The sequence below is a fragment of the Theobroma cacao genome, chromosome 8, assembly GCF_000208745.1.
Source record: "Theobroma cacao cultivar B97-61/B2 chromosome 8, Criollo_cocoa_genome_V2, whole genome shotgun sequence".
Lineage (NCBI taxonomy): Eukaryota > Viridiplantae > Streptophyta > Magnoliopsida > Malvales > Malvaceae > Theobroma > Theobroma cacao.
Window position 1 is genome coordinate 18301579 of NC_030857.1, and position 20728 is coordinate 18322306.

At 33.8% G+C, this 20728-nt stretch overlaps 1 protein-coding gene across 1 annotated transcript; it reads right to left on the minus strand.

The window, feature by feature from the left end:
* Positions 16090–18771, minus strand: LOC18612469 (putative laccase-9). The gene is made up of 7 exons (XM_018125349.1): positions 18613–18771; positions 18307–18461; positions 17981–18225; positions 17708–17833; positions 16987–17569; positions 16507–16859; positions 16090–16408 (listed from the first exon to the last, which is right to left on the minus strand). Exons 1-7 carry the CDS (start codon positions 18712–18714, stop codon positions 16266–16268), a joined length of 1707 nt encoding a protein of 568 aa, XP_017980838.1. The 5' UTR covers positions 18715–18771; the 3' UTR covers positions 16090–16265.

Here is a 20728-nt window from a genome sequence, read left to right on the forward strand (position 1 = left end):
TCGCTTGATTGATTGTCTTTTGTTTATCTTATGCCTTTTATGTTTTTTAAATTACAACGGTCGATATTAAGAACAAGTACCATAAAACCTTTAACCCTTCTACTCTAGCTATCCAAACAATGTTATTATTATACATAATTTTCTGAGCAAAAATATGAAATAGGATGCCAAAATCAATCAGGCAAATATTATTAAATATTTTATGTTTTAATTGTTTATAAAGAAAAACAAATTATGAAGGAGTACAATGAATTTGATGATCCCACAAATGGGCTAAGTAATTGGAAGTGTCTGCTTTGAAACATTCGTATCTAACAAACTTGACCAAATCCTACAGCTTAAAAGAATCATGAAAATTCTACAAGAACCGGTACCAAATATTGGATGTGCAAATTTCTCATGTCTTCAAAGCAAAATAGAGTATCTAATTAACAAGAATTTTCTGACTCAAGTAGGTTCAGATCAACTGGACATGGGTAAAGCAGCAAATGTAAGAGAAATTTACCCAGACTGGTGCATTATTTTTTTCATTGACTGCATCACTAGCTTAACATGTGAGAGAATATCTTCTTACTCAGAAGTAAACATGTCTAATCTTTGTCTTGTAGCAGTGTACATTGCAACCATACTGGAATCATCATTCATCACTTAAGCTGACTTCATAGGACGATTCTTCTTACTAACATCCGAAGCCCAACGACTAACGATTCTTATTTTTCTTAATAGTATTATTTAATGCAAATATCAATGGCTAGTTCGAAACAATCCCTAACAACTGACGTTTAAAGGGCCACTATCTTCAGGTACGACACCTATAACATTATCAGAGTTTGTAGTCCATATTGGACAGCGATTTCGTGTGTGCCCGGGTTGTCTACAAATTGCACATGCCTTGGGTCATCTTCGTCGAGCCATCGGCTGAGTAGATGATGTTTCCCCTTTTGTTGGTGGAGCTACAAATGGAGTCGGGTAATTTTGTCTATTATGACCATAGCTTTTGCACTGTAAACATCTACATCGTCCACTGTCTTACCCAATTGATGGAATCCTTTTCCTCTTAGGTCGACTTGCTTGACCTCACCAACTTGGCGGCAAAATGAAAATTTGTTGCACGTTATGGGGGATGTCCCACTCACTGAGATGCCCAATCGGGCGAATAGGAACCGCATGTCCCTCCACTAAAGACCGAGTCTTGTAATAATCTGAGCAGAATTCAATGGCTGCACGTTTGCACTTACTACCAAGGCAATGAAATCACAGTTGGCGAACAATGTAAAAATTCAATTCATCATGCATAAAATAACAAAACATGATGGTTCATACCTTATTGCTGCCATGGCACGCGTGCAAGGGAGTAGATCAGTTTGGAACTCACCGCATGAACACGTCTTGGTGGAGAAATTGACCATTCTGTCCTTAGTCCTGCCTATAACTTGAAACTCCACCCGATCGGTTACTTGTATGGAAAAGTGATATGCTTCATTGAACCATTTGTTCAACAGTTCGGTAGCCTAAGGGCTGAGGAGCGTGGTCAAATTCAATGCCTCATTATGCCGGTCATGGAACCAATGTTGAAACATGCCTTTGATGCATTAGATCAACACCGTTATTGGCATTTTTCTTGCATGCCTCAAGCAGAAGTTAATACACTCCGCAATGTTAGATGTCATTAGCTTGTATCGCCTTACAAGTGCCCATATCTCAAGGCCTAATCTCATAAGGTTGTCATAAGCATGTTTGCGAGCTATTTCAACTGATTCATATGTCTGTAATAATCAACTAGCCTATAGAAATTGGCAGCCAAGGTGAAAATTAAGGCAACAACTTTGCACTTGAACCTGTTTTTAATGTTTTTCCCTAAGTGGTAATTGCATAGACCGTGATGAGTGTCCTTGTACACTTTCTCAACTGCATTCTTAATGCCAAGATGCTGATCAGAAATGAACATTGCATTTTTAGGACAACCAATCGCATTACGCAATTGGTTAAGAAACCACGATCAAGACTCTTTGTCTTCAACGTGGCCAATGCCAAATGCAAGTGGATATATCTGCTCATTCCCATCTTTACATTCCACCACAAATAGAATACCCTTGAATTTGCCTTTCAGATGTGTGGCATCGATAGCGACTATAGGCCGTATTACAGCACTGAACCTCTGAATACATGACCTAAATGCCCAGAAACAATATTTGAATCGTTGTTCCCCATCCGTAGCGACATATGTGACAATACTGAGATTTTCACATTCCAACATATGGAAATACGAGGGGAGGAGTTGGAATGACTCTTCCAGGGGACCGAACACAAGACTCTCCACATACTCTTTTGCTTACCAGGCCTTACCATATAGGCATTGCAATCCCCACTTATGATTCATCTCTTCCATTATTTCCTTTGGTCTCAATGTGGTTACATAATTTCCTTGCACCCTGGTGGAGATAAGCTCACCAATTAACCTCGCACTCGTAGTTCGATACCCATATTGCAAACCATCAATAATACATGTGTGTACCTTCTGGAACTTTCGAAGTTGCCAATATTCTCCCTCAGGCAACTTCGTTGCATGCAAAGCAAACTTGCATGCCTTCTCCTTACAACCAACCTCAAAACGAGCATGACATGACTTTTTAACTCCAACCTCAAAATGCTCTTTTAATGCCAACATGCTCAAAGCTTGTTTCAATTCAGCCTTCGATGGAAACACTTTTTCGCGATAGAAGTGGTTGTCCATTGATCTAGATTCCTCACTTCCAACTGTTTGGAAAGATATCATATCTAGCCCGGGAATAATCCATTGACAAGATACCCCTGTATTTACCCTTTCTTGATCACTGTCATCAGACAAATGAATGTTGTTCTCAAGTGCGATGGCGCTCTTGTCAATAGGGTTGGCACCCTCAACATCTTCTAATTCAGCGGTTGTGGCATGGTCATCTAACTCAACCTTTTCTAACACAACAGTTGTGGTATGACTTGTACCGCCATTTGCATGATTGCAATCAGGAATGTTGGTCTGCTTAACACTGTCATCCTATGAACAGCCTTTATGTCCGCCAACGTAATCATCTTCACAGTCATCATACAACTCATCGTTCCAATCCTCTGTGTCGTCCTCTTCAACATCATCTTTAATCTGATCATATGCATAGTCATCACTCACAACCATCACAGTGTCGTTTGCGAATGACAATGGACCTAATGCATTTATGAGCGACAGTTGTGTTTGTTGCAAAGTACCAAGTATTTCGTTTGATGCACATTCCGATCGGAATTGTTCAGACATCATTTGAAGAAATCTCATGTGTGTGTTGGGTTGCTGAAACTCATGAGGATATGTCAAAAGTGATTGCCATGGTTGTTTTAGGAAATGCATGGTGTGGTATGTCAAAATAATTAACATTCTGTTGTAGGTGATTACTCTGTTGGATACTGTGTTCATGTAGAATATCGTTTGCATTTCATACCTTAACTATCACAAACACAACAACTGCCCTCTCATCTCGCAGAATACTTGCTACCTCTTCATCATCCCTGATAACTGCACACGAAACCCCTACAGCATGACTGAGCGATGCATGTAGCTCTATTTCATTATTATGTGAGTTGACCCTAACAACCTCTTCAACCAACTTCACTACTCCCGAAAATGACAAATCACTCCCAACACCCCTCACTCATGTCTCACCACCCTTGTAAGTATCATCGACCCAATGACCACCATATGTAATCATAAGCTTCACATTTGGTAGGCCATTAAAATTTAATAGAAAATAAGTGTCACAATCAGTCAATTTATCCAAAATTGCCCCTCAATGCATAGAAACCACTTACAGAATGACTAAGTCACATTTAGTCGGGCGCTAAAATTTAACAGAAATTAAGTGCCGCAATTTCTAATACACATTCATGCAATGCCTAAAAACTAGTGAACAAACGTCGCAAAACAATAGGCGAATTGTACAAGTCACGCACCACCACTCTCGTAATACATAACAACAGGTCACACTATATATAAAAACCAGTCATGCAATGCCTAAAAAACTACTGAATAAAAGCCTCAAAATAACACATGAATTGCACAAGTCACGTGCCACCACTCTTGCAATACATAACAACAGGTAACGCAATATATAAAAATAGTCACGCAATGCCTAAAAAAATACTGAACAAAAAGCCTTAAAACAACACATGAATTGCACAAGTCAATCATGCATCGCCAAGCTCGCAACACTTAAAAATAAGTCACTTAGTGCCTAATAATAATAAGCCTCAAAACAAGAGGTGAATTGCACAAGTCACGCACCACCAATCTCCCAATACCTAATAAAAAGTCAATCGATGCCTAATATCCACTCACGTTATGCTAACTTATCTAGTCACATACTGGCCCAACGTCACGCAATACATAACAACACGTCACCATCTGTACTCTATTCCATATACATACAAACCACTCACACAATGTCTCAACAAAAGATATGCATTGCATAATTCACGTACCACGTATAACCTAGTCTCTCAATACCTAATAATAGGTCACACAATGCCTAACATCCACTTACAAAGTTATTCAGCATAATATAACTTAAATAAAGAAAATAAAAATAAGAAAAGACATAAGAAAATATATGCTCAATGAAAATTATTAAAATATTATTAATTACATTCTCTAAATAAAAGGAGATGATACAAAAAAATGAACCGTAGTTTATTTCTTCCTAAGTTCATCTACTATTTCATATATCTCAGCGAGAATCTTGTTGTTGCTCAGGATGTCAGCCTCCAGTTCAAAAGTCCTAGCCATCAGCTTGTCGATGAAGGCGTGCATCTCTTGCTGGAATATCTCCAACTTCTCCCTCAGAGGCATCTCCTCCTCTTTAGAGGTTGCCTCTTCCCCATTATCGACTTTTGGATCTTTGGAGGCCATTTTACAATAATCTGAGATTTATTAGATAATTGAATTTGATTCAAATGGTTAATGGTTCCCTTTATTTATAGGCATGAATGTTGACTTTTCATTTTCTACACCCATATAAGTGTAATGAAGGGGGGCTAAATTGGTTATTAAGTACCTGTTCGGTCTGGCATTTCATCTTATCTACCTCTTAAAAGCAAAAGTCAAGCCAAACATCATTTTCCAAGAAATTCTTAATAGAAAACAACTAAAAGGTTTTCTCTCTTTTTCATTAATCAAAAGGATTTTAATGTTCCATATATATATATCGTTTCCTCTTTTCTCTTCTTTTTTCTTAATTTAACCATCATGGTTCGATTGCTTGGTAGACCAACCAAAATCTAATACTATTGCTACTATATAAGTCTAAAAATTGTTTCGTTTCTTTATTGATTTCTTTGATTTTAACATCTGAAATTATATATAAACTCAAGCATTACATTATAGCTTATTAGGTTATTGAAGATGACACTCAATATCCTTTATGGTAATTTTAACCAAAATTATAGCTTATATAATTTATTTTGTTAAATAGTTTACCAAACAACTTTAGCCTATTTCTTTTCTAATTTAAACAATTTGTTATTAAGAGGACTAAATCAGTATATAATCACTTTAAGCATTAGGTAGATAAAGTCACGCAATGCCTACAAACAGGTCACGCAATGCCTACAAACAGGTCATGTAATGCTCAACAAATATTCAGTCACGTAATGTTCAATCACGTAATGCCTATAAACAAGTCACGCAATGCTCAACAAATATTCAGTCGCGTAATTTTCAAGCACCTAATGCCAAATAAACAAGTTACGATTCGTAATATCTAGTCACACACCCTAATATCCAGTGACTCAATGCCTAACAAATATTCACGCATCGCCTATAAACTGATTGATTTCGCTACTCCCAGCCAGATTTAAGTTTTCAAACTCATATAATTTACCCATCAACTTTTTCATTCTATGAATAACCTTAAATAAACCCAAGAACCCATAACAAATACCTTGATGTCATCTTTGCACTTTGCGATTGTGAAAAAGTTGGCAACCGATATAGACCTCGATGACATTGGAGAGCTAGACGGCCATATATATAGCCCAATGTCGTTGGAGAGCTGGACGGAGGGATAACTAAATCTAAATCGAGATTTAATTTTGAAATTTTTAGCTGAATGGCAGGAGAGCAGAAAGAAAAAAATCGAGACATGCCTTCATTTGGATTAATTGGTTTAAAGGGTATTCTTGTCAAGTCGTGCCAAAAATTGACTAAAAACAGTTAAAATTATAAAGAAAGTCATTTTTTAAGTGATCTTACTACAAAGGTCATTTCTCACAATTTTCACTAAAACAAAGCCCTAAAACCTCAAACTTTTCCCCATTTGACTAAAAACATTTATTCTTTAAAAGCAAGCCACCTTTTTTGCTTTTGCTATCTTTACACTTTTTCATCCTTACAAATCATTTCAAAGCTCTAAATTTTAGATTTGAAGTCAAATTTTGATTTTAAGTTCATATAAAGATAATGTTTTACTATTTTTAAACAACTAATCTTGGTTTATGATTTCCATAAATTTTGGTTTATTAAAAATTTGTTTTTCTCTTTAAAAATTTATGTTTTGGATTGTTTTGGTACACACAAGCTCACCAAAGTAAAGTTACTATAGGCTTTAGTTATTTGAATTTTAATCTCTTAGTTAGAATTAAATTTGGGTGTTGATTTTAGGTTAAGATTAAGTTAAAAGTATATAGAAGGATAAATGGTCATTGTTACGGATAGAATTAGAGAACAAGGTATTAACAATGGAAATTTGAACGTTAGGTGTTGTTGAAGTAGTGGGCATTTTTAGAGAAGTCGACCTTTCGATGAAAGTTGCTAAGAGGAAAGTCACATTTCAATGAGGTGGGTAGATACGATGTTTTTAATTATTTTCATATAATTAAGCATGCCTATTTTAACAAAACATGAGCACATAAGTTCCATAAGGCTGTGTTGTGAACTATGGTTTTCTAATATGTTTTGATGAAAGCTATATAAGTTATGTAGATATGTCTATTATGAATTTAGTTTTGCGCATAGGGAATAAGAATCTTAAATGTTTTGATACCTCAAAATTATGATTATTTTCTATGGATTGATTGATTATGTTACTTCGACATTTTAAATGAAAAATGAATTTTCTTTGAATGGACCATAACATTGGGTCATTTTGTCTTTGAGATATTTGTTTATGTTAATGAAAATGGATTAATCTTGTGAAGACTCTTTTGATTTTGTTAGTGAATGGATTCACTCATTTGTTTTCGAAATGAACTTTGGTTAGTCTTGAAACTTGGAAAAACATTTTAGTGGAGCTTATTATGTTAAGACCTGTAGTTAGTGACAGTAGATATTAGCCATTGTGCACAATGCTTTGTATCCTTTATAGTTGGTGACTATATTTACCGAACCACCCTAGTGCTAAGGCATAACTTTGTCTTGATAGTTGATGTGATCTTACCTCCTTTGTTATTCAGTTGATCCCTATATGCCTGAGACTCACTTTGCTATTGGTTCTTCTTATTGGTGCTCCTAACTCAATTTAATTTGATTTAATGTGTCAATTTTGATGACTTAAACAGAATGATTATTGGACTTGTTTGAGAACATAGAACTATATTTTATGTTGGAAAATTTGGTTTTGTGAAAAAGGTATCGAGACTTCAAGTTGAAGTATCGATAATTTCTCTTTGGAATTCTTAGAATTGCATTATATTTGAAAAGTATCGTTACTTTGAACAAAAGAATTGATACCACGAGTCCGCAAGGTCTTAGGAGACATTCTGTTTGAAATTTATCAATCCACTTGAGCAATGTATCAATAGTTAAAGCTTATATAAAAATTTCAAAATTTTTGACAGTATTTTAAAAATTCAAATGGTTTGTTTTTAACTATTAAGTTTTATAAACACTTGATTTTATTGAAAATACTTTGAAACAATAGAGTTACATTTTTTGAAGTGAATTTTGAAAATATTGGAAAACTTGTTTAATTGTAATGAACTTCGAAACATGTTTTAAGATTTTAAAATAAAAATAATTTTGTTTTGAGCTATTAAACTTTATAATTTATGTTTTCCTTTGAACTACTTTGAAAAGAGTGGATACGTTTGGAAAGCGAAATTTTGGAAATAATTGGAAATTTGATTTGCGCCTATGGAGTGAACTTTGGAAACATTTGGAAATGTGATAACGCTTACGAAGTGGACTTTGATAATATTTTTAGAAATTGTTAAATTTCATTAATTTGAAAGTCTATTTGTCAAACACTATTTTGGTTAAGCTTGTTCCCCCTCCTTGTATATGCTCATATAGTTATTTATAACTCACACATGTAAGATGTATTGGTTATTTCAGATTAATAGATTGTTTGGCTTGTTGTCCTTTAGGATGAGTTGCTATTTCTATTACAGTTGGTTTGGGTAGGTGTTCGATAAGGCATCCAATAGGCGTTAACCCCTTTGTTTTGATTTATACTTTGTTGGTTTGGTCATGTTTTATTTGTTATGTATTTTGAACTCTGTTTAAATTTTGTAACAAGTGTTATACTTTGGATTTGCCATGAGGTGGCTTATACTTTGATATTTTAGAAATGTTTTGCTTCCGCACTTTGAGCACGGGATCTTGCACATTGATATATTTTGACTTTTGATATATATATGTGTATGTGTGTGTGTACATGTATTGTACATGATTTCATGATGGCATGTCCCATAATGTAATTTGAGTAATTGGATTTATTTGTTTAAGGCTTGTTTAGATTAAGTGGGACCTTTCCATTATACCCTTGTACTGGTCATAGGTTTTTGGTTGGGATCGTGACAATCTTAATATTAGAGCTCTAGTTTTGTCTAAGTCCTAGGCATTTTGTTTTGAGTCATCAAAGTTGTTGGGTTTCCATGTCATATCTTATTTTCGTTTATGAACTACAATGCAACCACAAACGAGAGGCTACATGGATTTTTTTGTTTTTTTAAAACCTACCTTTTGTTCATTTGTATTGAGTTTAGTGTTCACTCTTATCTAGGTAAGGTTGCCACTTAGGACTTGAGCTATAGTTAAGGGTACACCAAAGCATGATGCTCCCCTTGATATGTATACGAGGGTACAAACTTCCACTGATAGAGGGAATGGTAAAAGAGGTAGGACCCTCAAATTTGCTAAGGTAGAGACACCTGTAGTTGGACCCATTGATGCTCAATCTCAAGAGGTGAGAGATGAGATACCTATTGGGGAAACTCTAGGAGTTTGAGTCTTTGGTGTAAACCTTGGGGATGACAGTGGTAGAGTATGATGTCAAGTTCACTCTGTTGGCTTGATATGCACCATAACTTGTTTCCACAAAAAGGATTAAGATTAAGAGGTTTATGGATGGATTTGTGAGGACTTTGTTTAAAGGAATGGCATCTCAAGACTTTGATTCCTATGCCTCAACCATGGATTGTGCTTAAAGGATAAAGATGAGGATTGTTGAGACTCGAACAGCTAATGAGGGGTCCAAAAAGGCCAAGACTAACCATCAAAGGGATTTTAGAGGTAGTAAAGGATCTTTTTTTACATTACAGGTTAACTAAAAGACACTCAATCTTCCATTAGGGGAATAGTTCTAAAGGTAATGGTGCTAGAAGAGATAGGCATGATGGTAGACCACCCAAACAGTAAACTTGAGGGCATGACTGTCAATTTACTCCATTGTGGCCTACTTATAATAAGAGGCACCAAGGACAATGTTGTAAGGAGATCCTTTCTTGTTTCACCCTTTTTTGTTTCACATGTGGTTTACTTGGACACATCACTAAGAACATTCTTGAGAGCCAATAGTCACAAGGATCTACCTAACTAGTTATACCACTTGCTCTTATTGCTACACAACCTATCAAAGAGGTTAGAGCATCTAAGGGCAAAGGTGCCGCTAATGCTTGTCCAGGTAGAGCATCAAGGTCTAAAACTCAAGGTACAACTGGTTGAGGACAAACCAGAGTTTATGCATTGACCCCACAAGATGTAAAAGCATCCAATACAATTGTCTCAAATATTTTACTTATCTATTCGATTAATGCACGTGTGTTATATGATCCCGGTGCTATGCATTCATTTGTTTCCTCATATTTTGCATCAAAGTTAGGCATAAAGTGCTCCAAGAGGGAGTAAGGTCTAGTGGTAACCACACCCCCGAGATAGGTATTTTGTCATAGAACATGAGTATAGAGCTTGTGTAGTCTGAATTAAGGAGAATGACACCTAAAAAAATTTAGTGTTGTTGGATACACTTAATTTTGATGTGATACTTGGGATGGATTGGTTATCTTCTAACTATGTTGTGTGGACTGTTACCATAAAAGGGTAAAGGTTGAATACCCTGGAGAGATATCATTCTATATTCATGGAGATTGCAACATTGGCTCAAGTAGCATGGTTTTGGCCATGACTACTAATATTTTCACGAGACATGAATGCCAAAGACTTTTGGCAATAGTCTTGGATACCCAAGTCAATATGGGTAATGTTGCAAATATGCCAGTTATGGGAGATTTTTATGATGTGTTTTCAGAGGAATTACTCAGATTGCCTTCAGAAAAAGGAGATAAAGTTTTGTATAGACTTGGTGTAAGACACTAATTTGATATCTATATTGCCTTACTGAATGGCACTTACCAAGCTTAAGGAGCTCAAGGATCAACTAAAGGATTTACTAAACAAAGGTTTCATATGCCCTCATGTCTCACCATGAGGTGTACTAGTATTGTTTGAGAAGAAAAATGATGGTTTGATAAGACTTTGTATCGACTACAAGCAATTGAACAAAGTGACCATAAAGAACTTCTATTCTCTCCCATATATTAATGATTTGTTTGATCAATTACTAAGGGCAAAGTGTTTCTCAAAGATTGACTTATGATCAGGCTACCATCAATTGAGGATTAGAGATGGGGACATACCGAAGAGTGTTTTTGGCACAAGGTATGGTCATTGTGAGTTTTTGGTTTTGTCAATTCGTTTGACTAATGCCCCCATAGCTTTTATGGATATGATGAACAAAGTGTTAAAACCCTAGTTGGATATGTTTGTGGTTGTGTTCATTGATGATATTTTGGTATAATCAGGAAGTTGAGAAGAACACGAGCAACATTTAAGGATTGTGCTACAGACTTTAAGGGAGCACTAGTTGTATGCCAAGTTCTCCAAATGTGAGTTTTTGTCACGACCTAAACTCGAGGGTTTGTGACAAGTGCACGAGCCCAATAGGCAAAGCCCATGTGACCCGAGTAAGCTTAAGAATTCAATCATACTCAAATACTCAAACATAAGATCACAACTCCAATCTAAGCATCAAACTTTTGGATTCCTCAAATATGTTCATAAAATTGTTGCCTAAGTATCATAAGGAATAATTTCCAAATCTCTAACTCATCGTATACAACAACCAAAAATTAAGATTAAGATTGCTTGGTATTAATATTAACAAAAATTATGAAAATAATTCCCTAGCAATAGTGCCAAAAACTTATTGTTGGATTTACCATGCAAGTGTATGTATCATTAACAAGTAATATAATAAAAAGTAAAGTTCACTCCCATTGAGAATTGCCCAAATCCATTTGATAAGTACTAAAATTAAAACAACTTAATCTTATTCAAATAATCGAATTTTAACACTACTGAAAATTAGATAAACAAAAACTAGAACTGAAAGCAAAAATAACAATCTAACTAATTAATCAACCAACCAAAAGTCTAGAACCACAATATCCCCTCAATATTTCACCTGAGTCTCTTCTATAATTTTTTACTTACTATATAAGCCTAAGCTATTAACCTAGAGTTCTAATTTATTTATAAGTCTCTTTCGATGTTCTTATAAAACTATCTTCCTTAAGCAATTTACTATATTCCTATGAAAATTGAAATCAAGGAAGACTCATTAAGCTTATACTCTAATTATGGCTACATATGACATGTAAGTGTATTCTTACCCTACATGCAAATCAAATTAATCATCTTATGCAATTGATATTGAACATATGCTATTTCATCTATAACTTACTCTAAACTCTCTTTTTTAGTTTCGTTTAGGTTTTCAAATCAATCTAATTGGTGGCCAATTAATCAAACACATTAAGAACAAGATTAAAATAAACAACTCAAACACTATCAGTCATTAGTAAGAAAGAATATTAAAAATTCAAATTACGCATTGGGTTTAATTACATTTCTAGATTAAAAAATTATTTCAACATAATTCCTGAAGACATCATCTAAAAAAGAAATTTAACCATCAAACTGAACAAGAAAGTATGGAGATAACAAGAAAACAAAGAACTCCAATATTTATCAAGTCTTTGATCTGCAATTTTCCTTGCTTTCCTTGCTTTCTTGTTAGCTTCAATGCCTCTTTTTCTTTAAAAAAACCTTGCTTAATACTTACTTAAATCTTGCTATGGAAGGGTTGTTTACATAGGCTTCAAAACCAATGAGAATAGAAGTAAAAAACAACTCAAATTCTAGTCTCTATGTTGGGGGCCCGACTGTGGAGCTAGGTGGCCCGACCACGAAGCTTGACTTTTATTTTTTAAATTTCCTTGTTTATGGCCATGGCCATGGGCAGGTGGGGGCCATGTCCACAAACTCCCTGAAGGTTCAAAGCATGATGGTGTAGTCGAGGGGATGCAGCCACAAAGTGGTGAAACTCGCAGCCACTAAATGTGCACTTTCAATTTTTAGGTTTTACTGCACTATTTTGAATTTTGATGCAATTTTCTCCTAGTTGGAGGCTGAATTGGGAGACATAGTAAACATGAAACTTTTAGATCTGTCTCTTATGTTTCCAAGGGTCCAAGAATCACATCATTTGGACCTCTATAGTGGAAGATATACTTGAAATACCAGAACGTGTGCAATGAAAGTTTGCACCTAGAATGCACTCTCCTACTTCAATTAAAATCCTTTATCATAACACGCCTACAAAAGTACAATTTAATCAATAACGGCCATACTTAGAAAAATCAACAACTAACTTAACCTAAAATAATCTACATTCAATTGACCCAACATAATTTACTTATTTTAAAATAAATAGCTAAAACACCTAAAAATTTAAGATAAAACTCAAGAACATGGCAAATTGTTAACCAAAATTAAAACCAAATAACTCTATATCATAGAGTTATCAAGTACTAGCCTTAAAGTCTAACTAATAATCAAGTGCAAAATTCAGTCCGTCATGGACAGCCTAGTAATTGAGTCAAGAGCACTAATATTATTCACATAAAGATCTCTCTCTAAATCTTGCACTACTGGATTATCACCAATGTAGGTGAATGCACCAAGTGCACTATGAAGTCCAAACACATCCTTAATCAGCTCAGGAGTTATCTTGATTAATCTACCCATGATGTAAGTGGTGAAAGCATTATCATAAGTATGAAGTGCATCATTCTCATGCCTATAATTTACATTTGCATTGCTATAGAAAACTTTAACCAAATTTTCAAACACAGGGATGTTCAAACTCAAATATTCATGCCAGCCTAAATTTCTAAAGTTCTCAATATAAAGGAAACCAAACTCTCGTAAGATTTTAAGATCAATTACACGACCATGGTAGACGGTTCTTGAGGTGAAAAGATTCTTGTAACAATCATAAACAACCGCATTAAAGAAGTTTAGAGCATCTAATCCAAGATTGACACAAAAATGGGTATAAGTACCCATCCATCAACCAAGAGTCAACGGAGAGAATGGAGAGGGAAAAAATAGAGAAAGAAATGCTTTTGGAAGGCAAAAAACTTTACTTTTAGTAGTAAGGGATTGGTTTTGGGAAAATCTAAGGGTTTACAATTGGTGAAAGGGAAAGAAGAGAGAAAAGGTGTTACGTCGCTAAAGAGAGAAAAGCTTTAGTAAAAATGGAGCTAGGGTTTTATTTTAGGTTTATATAGTGAGAGTACTAAACGACATCGTTAAAATGAAAATAAAAAAATAATAATCAATTGGCGCCATAGCTTGGTTGCTTGGTTAGATTGTAGTTTTGTGTTGGTACCACAACTTGATTGGTTGGTTGGACTGTAGTTTGCTTTGATTGAGGTCAATTTCAATCCAATCTTAGCCTATGGTCTATTCGAAGTAGCAAGCTCTAAAAGAGAGTAGACCCAATTCACATAAAGAATGTATGGGCTTATTTTCTCTTTTCTTTATCATTATATTTTGGTATTTATTTTAATTTTTATTCTTAGTTTGTTTGTTTTTCTTTATTTATTATTTCATTTTTATGGTAACAATAAAACCAATAAAAATATAAAAATAAAAAATAATAATAAATAAATAAACATTGGAAATATTTAGTAATTTGAAAACTATATCATGATATTCACTTGTGAGCTTAGCTTTAAAAAAATTAATAAATATATAAAGGATTTATATTTGATACATTGACAGTGTATAGAAGCTATATATTGTCAACTCACCAAATGTTTCCACCTTATTAATGAGATAAAACTAAAATTTTTTTTGTTAAATGTAAATATTAAAAAGTTGTTAATAATTAATTAAATAAAAAACATAAAAATCTCTTTTTCTCTCTCTCCAACTCCCTCACAATTTTTTTATTGTTTTTTTTTTTTTATCTCTCTCTAGCTCAATCTTCTACTCCCTTCTTCTTCCATTAAAATTAAAAATTAAAATATATCACTTTTCCTCAAAACCTTTCACCTCATTTTCTTATTCTTTCATAGGCATTCAAACTTAAATCTTATTGAATTCTTAGGAGAGAGTGTTGCTGAAACCCTAAGAGAGAGAGAAAAAGTGAAGAATTTGGTATGGAGATTTTCTTTTTGTTGAGAGAAAGAGAGAGAAAAAGGATTGTTGAACCAAAATGCCTTGTTGCTCAACTAGAAAGTAATTCTTTTGTTAGTTAGCACTGAAACCTGATGGGGTGGGCAGCAGGTCAATTTGACCACCAATTGCGATAAAGAATCTTTTCTTAAGTTGTGACTGTAGGGTAGTATTAGTGTTAGAAAAATTTTGGAAGAATTTGAAAAACATTTTGTCACAACTTCTATTGGAATTTTAATTTGATATTAAGTTGATGTTAGTTAAGTANGTTGATGTTACCAGCTTTATCATTTACCTTTAATGGTTATCACATTATAACCTTAAATCAAACTAAAAGTAAAATCCTAATTTATTTATTTGAAAAGAAACAATTGGTTATCACATTATAACTCTAAATCAATTGTAAGAATAACTTAAAAAAAATCTCTAAAGTCAATAAGTAAAAATTATCTTGAAATCCCTTGAAGTTGAATAGTTTTGCCAAACCTAATTTTAAGAGTAAAATACTCTCACCCTCTAACTTTAAGTCATAATTTCATATGGGTCCATTAGTTTTTGAAATGGACAATGAGACCAAAAGTATAAACACCGTTAACAAAAAATATGAAAGACTAAAATGGCCTTTATTTTTCTCTCATTTTTTATTCTCTCAAACAATATGGTTAGTTGGCGAAGCTCCCAGTAGCCATCTTCTCTCTTGATCTTTACCTATCATTAGTCAATTTCTAACTTTTTTTTCTCAATAGTCAATTTCTAATTTGCGAGTTGATCGTAAAGGTTTCCATATTTCATCCTTTTTTTGACTCAGGGTTTCACATATTCGATACATTATGTGCTTTGTAGTATTGTAATAATTAGCCAATTTCAATTCCAATGATTTACTGTGTTTAGGACGTAATTAATTATTTAGATGTGATTTATTAGATGTATACATTATGTGCTTGTAGTATTGTAATAATTGGGCAATTCAATTTCAATGATATACTGTGTTTAGGACATAATTATTTATTTAATTGTGATTTATTAGATATATAGTTAAAATTCAACATTATTGTTAATGGACTGTTAAAAAATTGGTCTAGCAGGGTTGAATGTTTATCTTTTCTCAGTGGAGACCGTAAATTTTATTGAAAAAGATGAAGAATTTACCATGATAAAAAGTTCCCTAAAAAAAGAGGAAAAAGGAGCGAAAGATCTTTGTTTATAGTCGTCTCCAAAGTCCAGAAAGCCATACTCCAATTGAACAAAATCATGACATAACAAGGTCAAACTAAGAAGAATTCAAACATGTATTCTTAATCTTTCTTGAAAGGATTACATAAATGGCATATGAACTACAAGGTTACATTTCCAAGAAATAATCTTATTGAAAGTATTTCAAATAATTTTTTTCCATTCGCTTGTTAAAAATATAGAGCACAACACGACATAGGTTATCCTACTTCTAGGTTCCGGGACAACGAGGCATGCCAGAGGCAGGCGGCGGAAGGATGCTTGTTTCAACGGTGGTTCCATTCTTCACAATGAAAACAGTGTCCATACCCCAGCTACTATGCCTTTCGAAATGACAGTGCATAAACCATACCCCTGCAAAAATATATACGTCATTCGTATCAATAACTCACTCTCTGACTTGCAAAAGGACGAGGAAGAGTTCTCTTTCCTTCATTTAATTCAGAACTTACCGGGATTAGTTGCAAAAAATCTGACGGCAACCCATCCTCTAGCAGGAACATGGACAGTGTTAATTAGTGGTGGATCAACCAAGTTGTAAGAGCTAGGATCGGTGACATTATTGAAATTTCCCGAGCCAGTCCCGACCCAATAGAAACTGAAACCGTGCAAATGCAATGGATGACTTCCGCCACCACCTAATTCGGTTGCTTGGAGAACAATCTCAACTGCTTCACCGAAATTTAGAACAACGGCCTTTGTCCCTAGACTAGCATTCGGATTAAAACCAGCCAATTCTCCAGTGAAGTTATAGAACTCGGGTGGCTGAAGGGGAAAGTCTTCCGTGAAAACACCACTGATACTCCTGTCATAAGAAAAATGATAATTATTAGCTTTAGTAATGAAATAGAAAAGATAGGAAGGCCACAATGGCAATAGCTCCAAACAACAAATTGTAATAATTAAATGTAATACACATGCTATCCATATACCTGTTGTAGTATGCTTGGAGAATGTCAATTTGTGGAAAATCAAAACTAACATTGTTCAAACTTGCAGCTGATCGAGTCTGTTGAAAATTACAATTATCGCAAGGTAAATTATTTGTGGCAATTGCAATGTAGACACGCCTATCGATATCCATCGGTACTTTCATTAGCGGATTTTGTGTGACGTTTGCATTTTTAATTCGTCTGGTGAAGTTAGCTGCAGCATCTAAATCAGTCATTGCGGGCAGCGTTATTAAGGAAGCATTCAATCCACCAACACTGTTTGTATATTGAAAAACACCCGTCGTGATATTATTGCGAGGTGGAAAAGCGCTATCAGAGAAAGGCCTAGTAGCCATGTAATACTGGCCAATGTTTTGGTTTGCAAAGACCAAAACATCCATGGTTTGCCCCGGGCTTATCATTATATAGTCGTTTGTAAAAATTTGAACGTAGGAAGCATCTTGTGCAACGACTGTGAGGCTGTGATTTGCGATGGCAAAGAATTTCTGTTCATTCATTGCAGCATTGATTATGCGGAGAAGGTATGTCTTCTGGTAATCAACTTGCATACGGAATAAAGTTTCTGCAGCAGGTCATGTAAATTGTGACTACGAGAAGGTCAATTTAGAAACAAGAATAACAGGAAGAAAGTTCAAATTAAGGAGTAACTATTCCTGATTTGAGTGCTAGAAGAACTTCTATTAATGATTGGCATACGTACCATTGGCACATGTGTACGTGTCTCCTAAATGCCCATTGATAGCGTAAGCATCTGGTGAAGCTACAGGCGTACCGTTTGAAGTTGCTTCATCAATAAGTTCTTTGTAATCTCTATTATACCATGATTCTGTCAATAAAATAAAGAAACGAGATTAAGATTTTCATATAATTTAAATAAGACAAACGATGGGGAATGTTTTTATGCGTATCATTTTATGACCATCTATTTAGTCAATTATAAAAAGAACAATTTTGAAAAGATATAAATCCATACGAAGAATGATTGTTTGATCTGCATCAGGCGTAGGAAATGGATAAGTTTCATTCTCAGCAGGTAAAATGACAAAGGCACCATGGACGGAGCCACGAGTCCAATCACTGTGGGCATGCCACCATAAGGTTCCTATTTCATCAGACAGTATAACTTCATAAGTGAAGTTTGTTCCTGGTTCAATCGGGCACTGTGTTACGTATTCGGGGCCATCTGACCATGGATTTCTTGGTTGTTTCACACCGTGCCTATCAAAGTAATTTTCAATGAATCAATATTTAATGAAAGCAAGAAGTGAGAGAGAGAGAGAGAGGGAGATTGGTAATTACCAGTGAATGGTAAGGCCATAGTTCCCTTGATTGTGGACATTAACATACACAGTGTCCTCTCTGTGAACCCGAATCTCCGGCCCAGGATAACTGCCATTTACGACCAACATCGACTTGGTGGTGTTACACAGGCTTGTAAAGTTCGTCTCTCGTACCTGCAACCAAAGACGCAAGCTAGATTAAATCTCAATCTTTCAATCACTGTTAATCTTCACTCTCAGGAGCTTTGCCACGATTCTTGGAGTCATATACTACTATTATTAGAAAAACCTGATGCATAATCAGTTAGAGTAAACAAGCACTTACAAAGAACTCATAGTAGTGGACGTCTGCCCTGCAAAGGAGCAGGGTACTTTGAAACAAAACCCCTAGCAACCACAAGACTAAATCTTGCTTCAATAAACCCATTACTGTTCTCTCAAACTTTTCTTTTTTTCTCTCTAATTATGTGTTCGTCAGGTCACCTCCTATTTTCTTCTGTGATCTTTGGGGTCAGAAATTTTGACAATTTATAGAAGAAAACGTGTGCTCCAAAGTTTCTTCTTGGAAGTCTAAGTTATTGACTGGGTCTAAGCTTATTGGAAGTCTAAGTTATTGAAAATTCCAAAGTAAATGCCAAACCTCAAACATGGCATTCAGTCAATAAATACGAATCACGTCTCCAGGCACCAGGCATCCATCGGATTGTACATAAAACCATGTAAAAGTCTGCCCATGTTAATATATTTTTCTGAAGTTTTCTTTATCTTAATTGTGCTTGTGAAAAAACGCTTGTCTTAAGGTTAATAAATAGGTTTCGGTGTCTCAAGTCAGGTTGTTCGTTGTGGTTCTGTTTTTTTTTTTTTTTGATCAAGCATTTATTTAAAATTTGTTAAGTCAACAAAATAAGTTGGGCATAGTTCACACAAAGGTCAATAATTTTGAATACATGATTTTTTTTTGCTTATATGTTTACTCAGGGGCGGAGCTAGCCAAATTTTATTAGGAGGGCCAAACACAGTTAAATAAAAGTTAAAAATTTTAAAAAATTAATATGTTAAATTCAATCAATAATAAAAATATTGGTAATAGAAATATGAAACTAAATATAAAACTATAATTTGTAAAATATAAATAGTTAAAAACGATATATAAGAGTAATAATTTTTTCTTATATAATCAGAATTATTTAAATACTATATATTCAAGCAAATTTCATTTTAACTAAATATAAAATGTAAAGTATATAAAGACAATATGCTCAAGTTAATTTCCTCTTACATAATCAGGATTAATAAAAAAAATAATACGTTGATGAAATTTTAAGTAACAATATAATATTACAATTTATATTTGAGAACTATATAATAATTTATTAATTTTTAAAGATTAAAATCATGGACAATAAAATTTATGTAACTTAAAAATGAAGAACATGGCAAGTAGAAGGTAGCTACCACATATTACATAACAAAAAAGAAAGAAAAAGAACCTGGTTAATGGTTTGTAGAAATTTGGGAAAGAATATTTATAAAAACTTATAACATACGAATAAATAGAATAAAAATAAATAAATAAATAAATAAATAAAATAATAATAATATAAATTAAAAAATTTAAAGTTGAGTGAGATAAGTGAAATCATTTTATTATTTTTTATTTATATTAATCATTAAATAAAATATTATTTTGAGGGAGTAAGTAATAAAATATATAAAAAAGTTTAAAAATTTTTATATGTTATGAAAAAAATTTTAAAAGTTTTGAGGGGGCCATGGTCCCCCCATCACATAAGGAGGCTCTACCCCTGTGTTTACTGAAAATATTAGATTTTGTCAATAGTAAATTTTGAACTTATATTATTTAATTTGATTTTTCTTTTATATAAAAACCGGCTTAGCATATTTGGTCTTGACAATAATCTGATTAAGTGGGCTAGATTTCAATATTACATGTAAACTTAAAAATATAAGCCTCAATACGAAAATTTAAAACATTGTAATAAATAGAATTAAATATTCACTATATAAAGGAAAGGTTATAACATCTCATTTCCTTTCCACAACTACATTAAAGTCTCAGTTATTGAAAAGTTAGCTAAAAAAAGATGAAGAAGATTCTAATACATTGAATCCCAACAATAATGTGATTAGTATTATTTATGTCAATGAATCATGTATCAAAAGTCAGGCGTATCTTTATATTCTAAATTCTTATTATAATAAATCTTGAATTAGTATGAATTTATTATATATAAAATCTAACAAAAATTCTCAAAAAAGAAAAGTTATAATTGATATCTTTTACCCATTCAATCAATTTTGAATTCAATGTTACCAACTAGTTAACTAAAGCTTGTATTTTCTGTATGGGAACCAAATTAAGGTTGGTTTGTTAAGACAGAAGCTTCCTTAAGCAACTGAAGAACAAGCATCAGAAAAAG

Bases quoted from the DNA above. Each gene is read 5' to 3' on its own strand.
- LOC18612469 (XM_018125349.1), bottom strand. From the start codon at position 18,714: ATGGGTTTATTGAAGCAAGATTTAGTCTTGTGGTTGCTAGGGGTTTTG. The intron at 16,860-16,986 runs GTATATGGATAG...TTCTTATGACAG, and splicing joins CTCCAAGCATACTACAACAG to GAGTATCAGTGGTGTTTTCA. The intron at 16,409-16,506 runs GTAAGTTCTGAA...ATATTTTTGCAG, and splicing joins ATTTTTTGCAACTAATCCCG to GGGTATGGTTTATGCACTGT.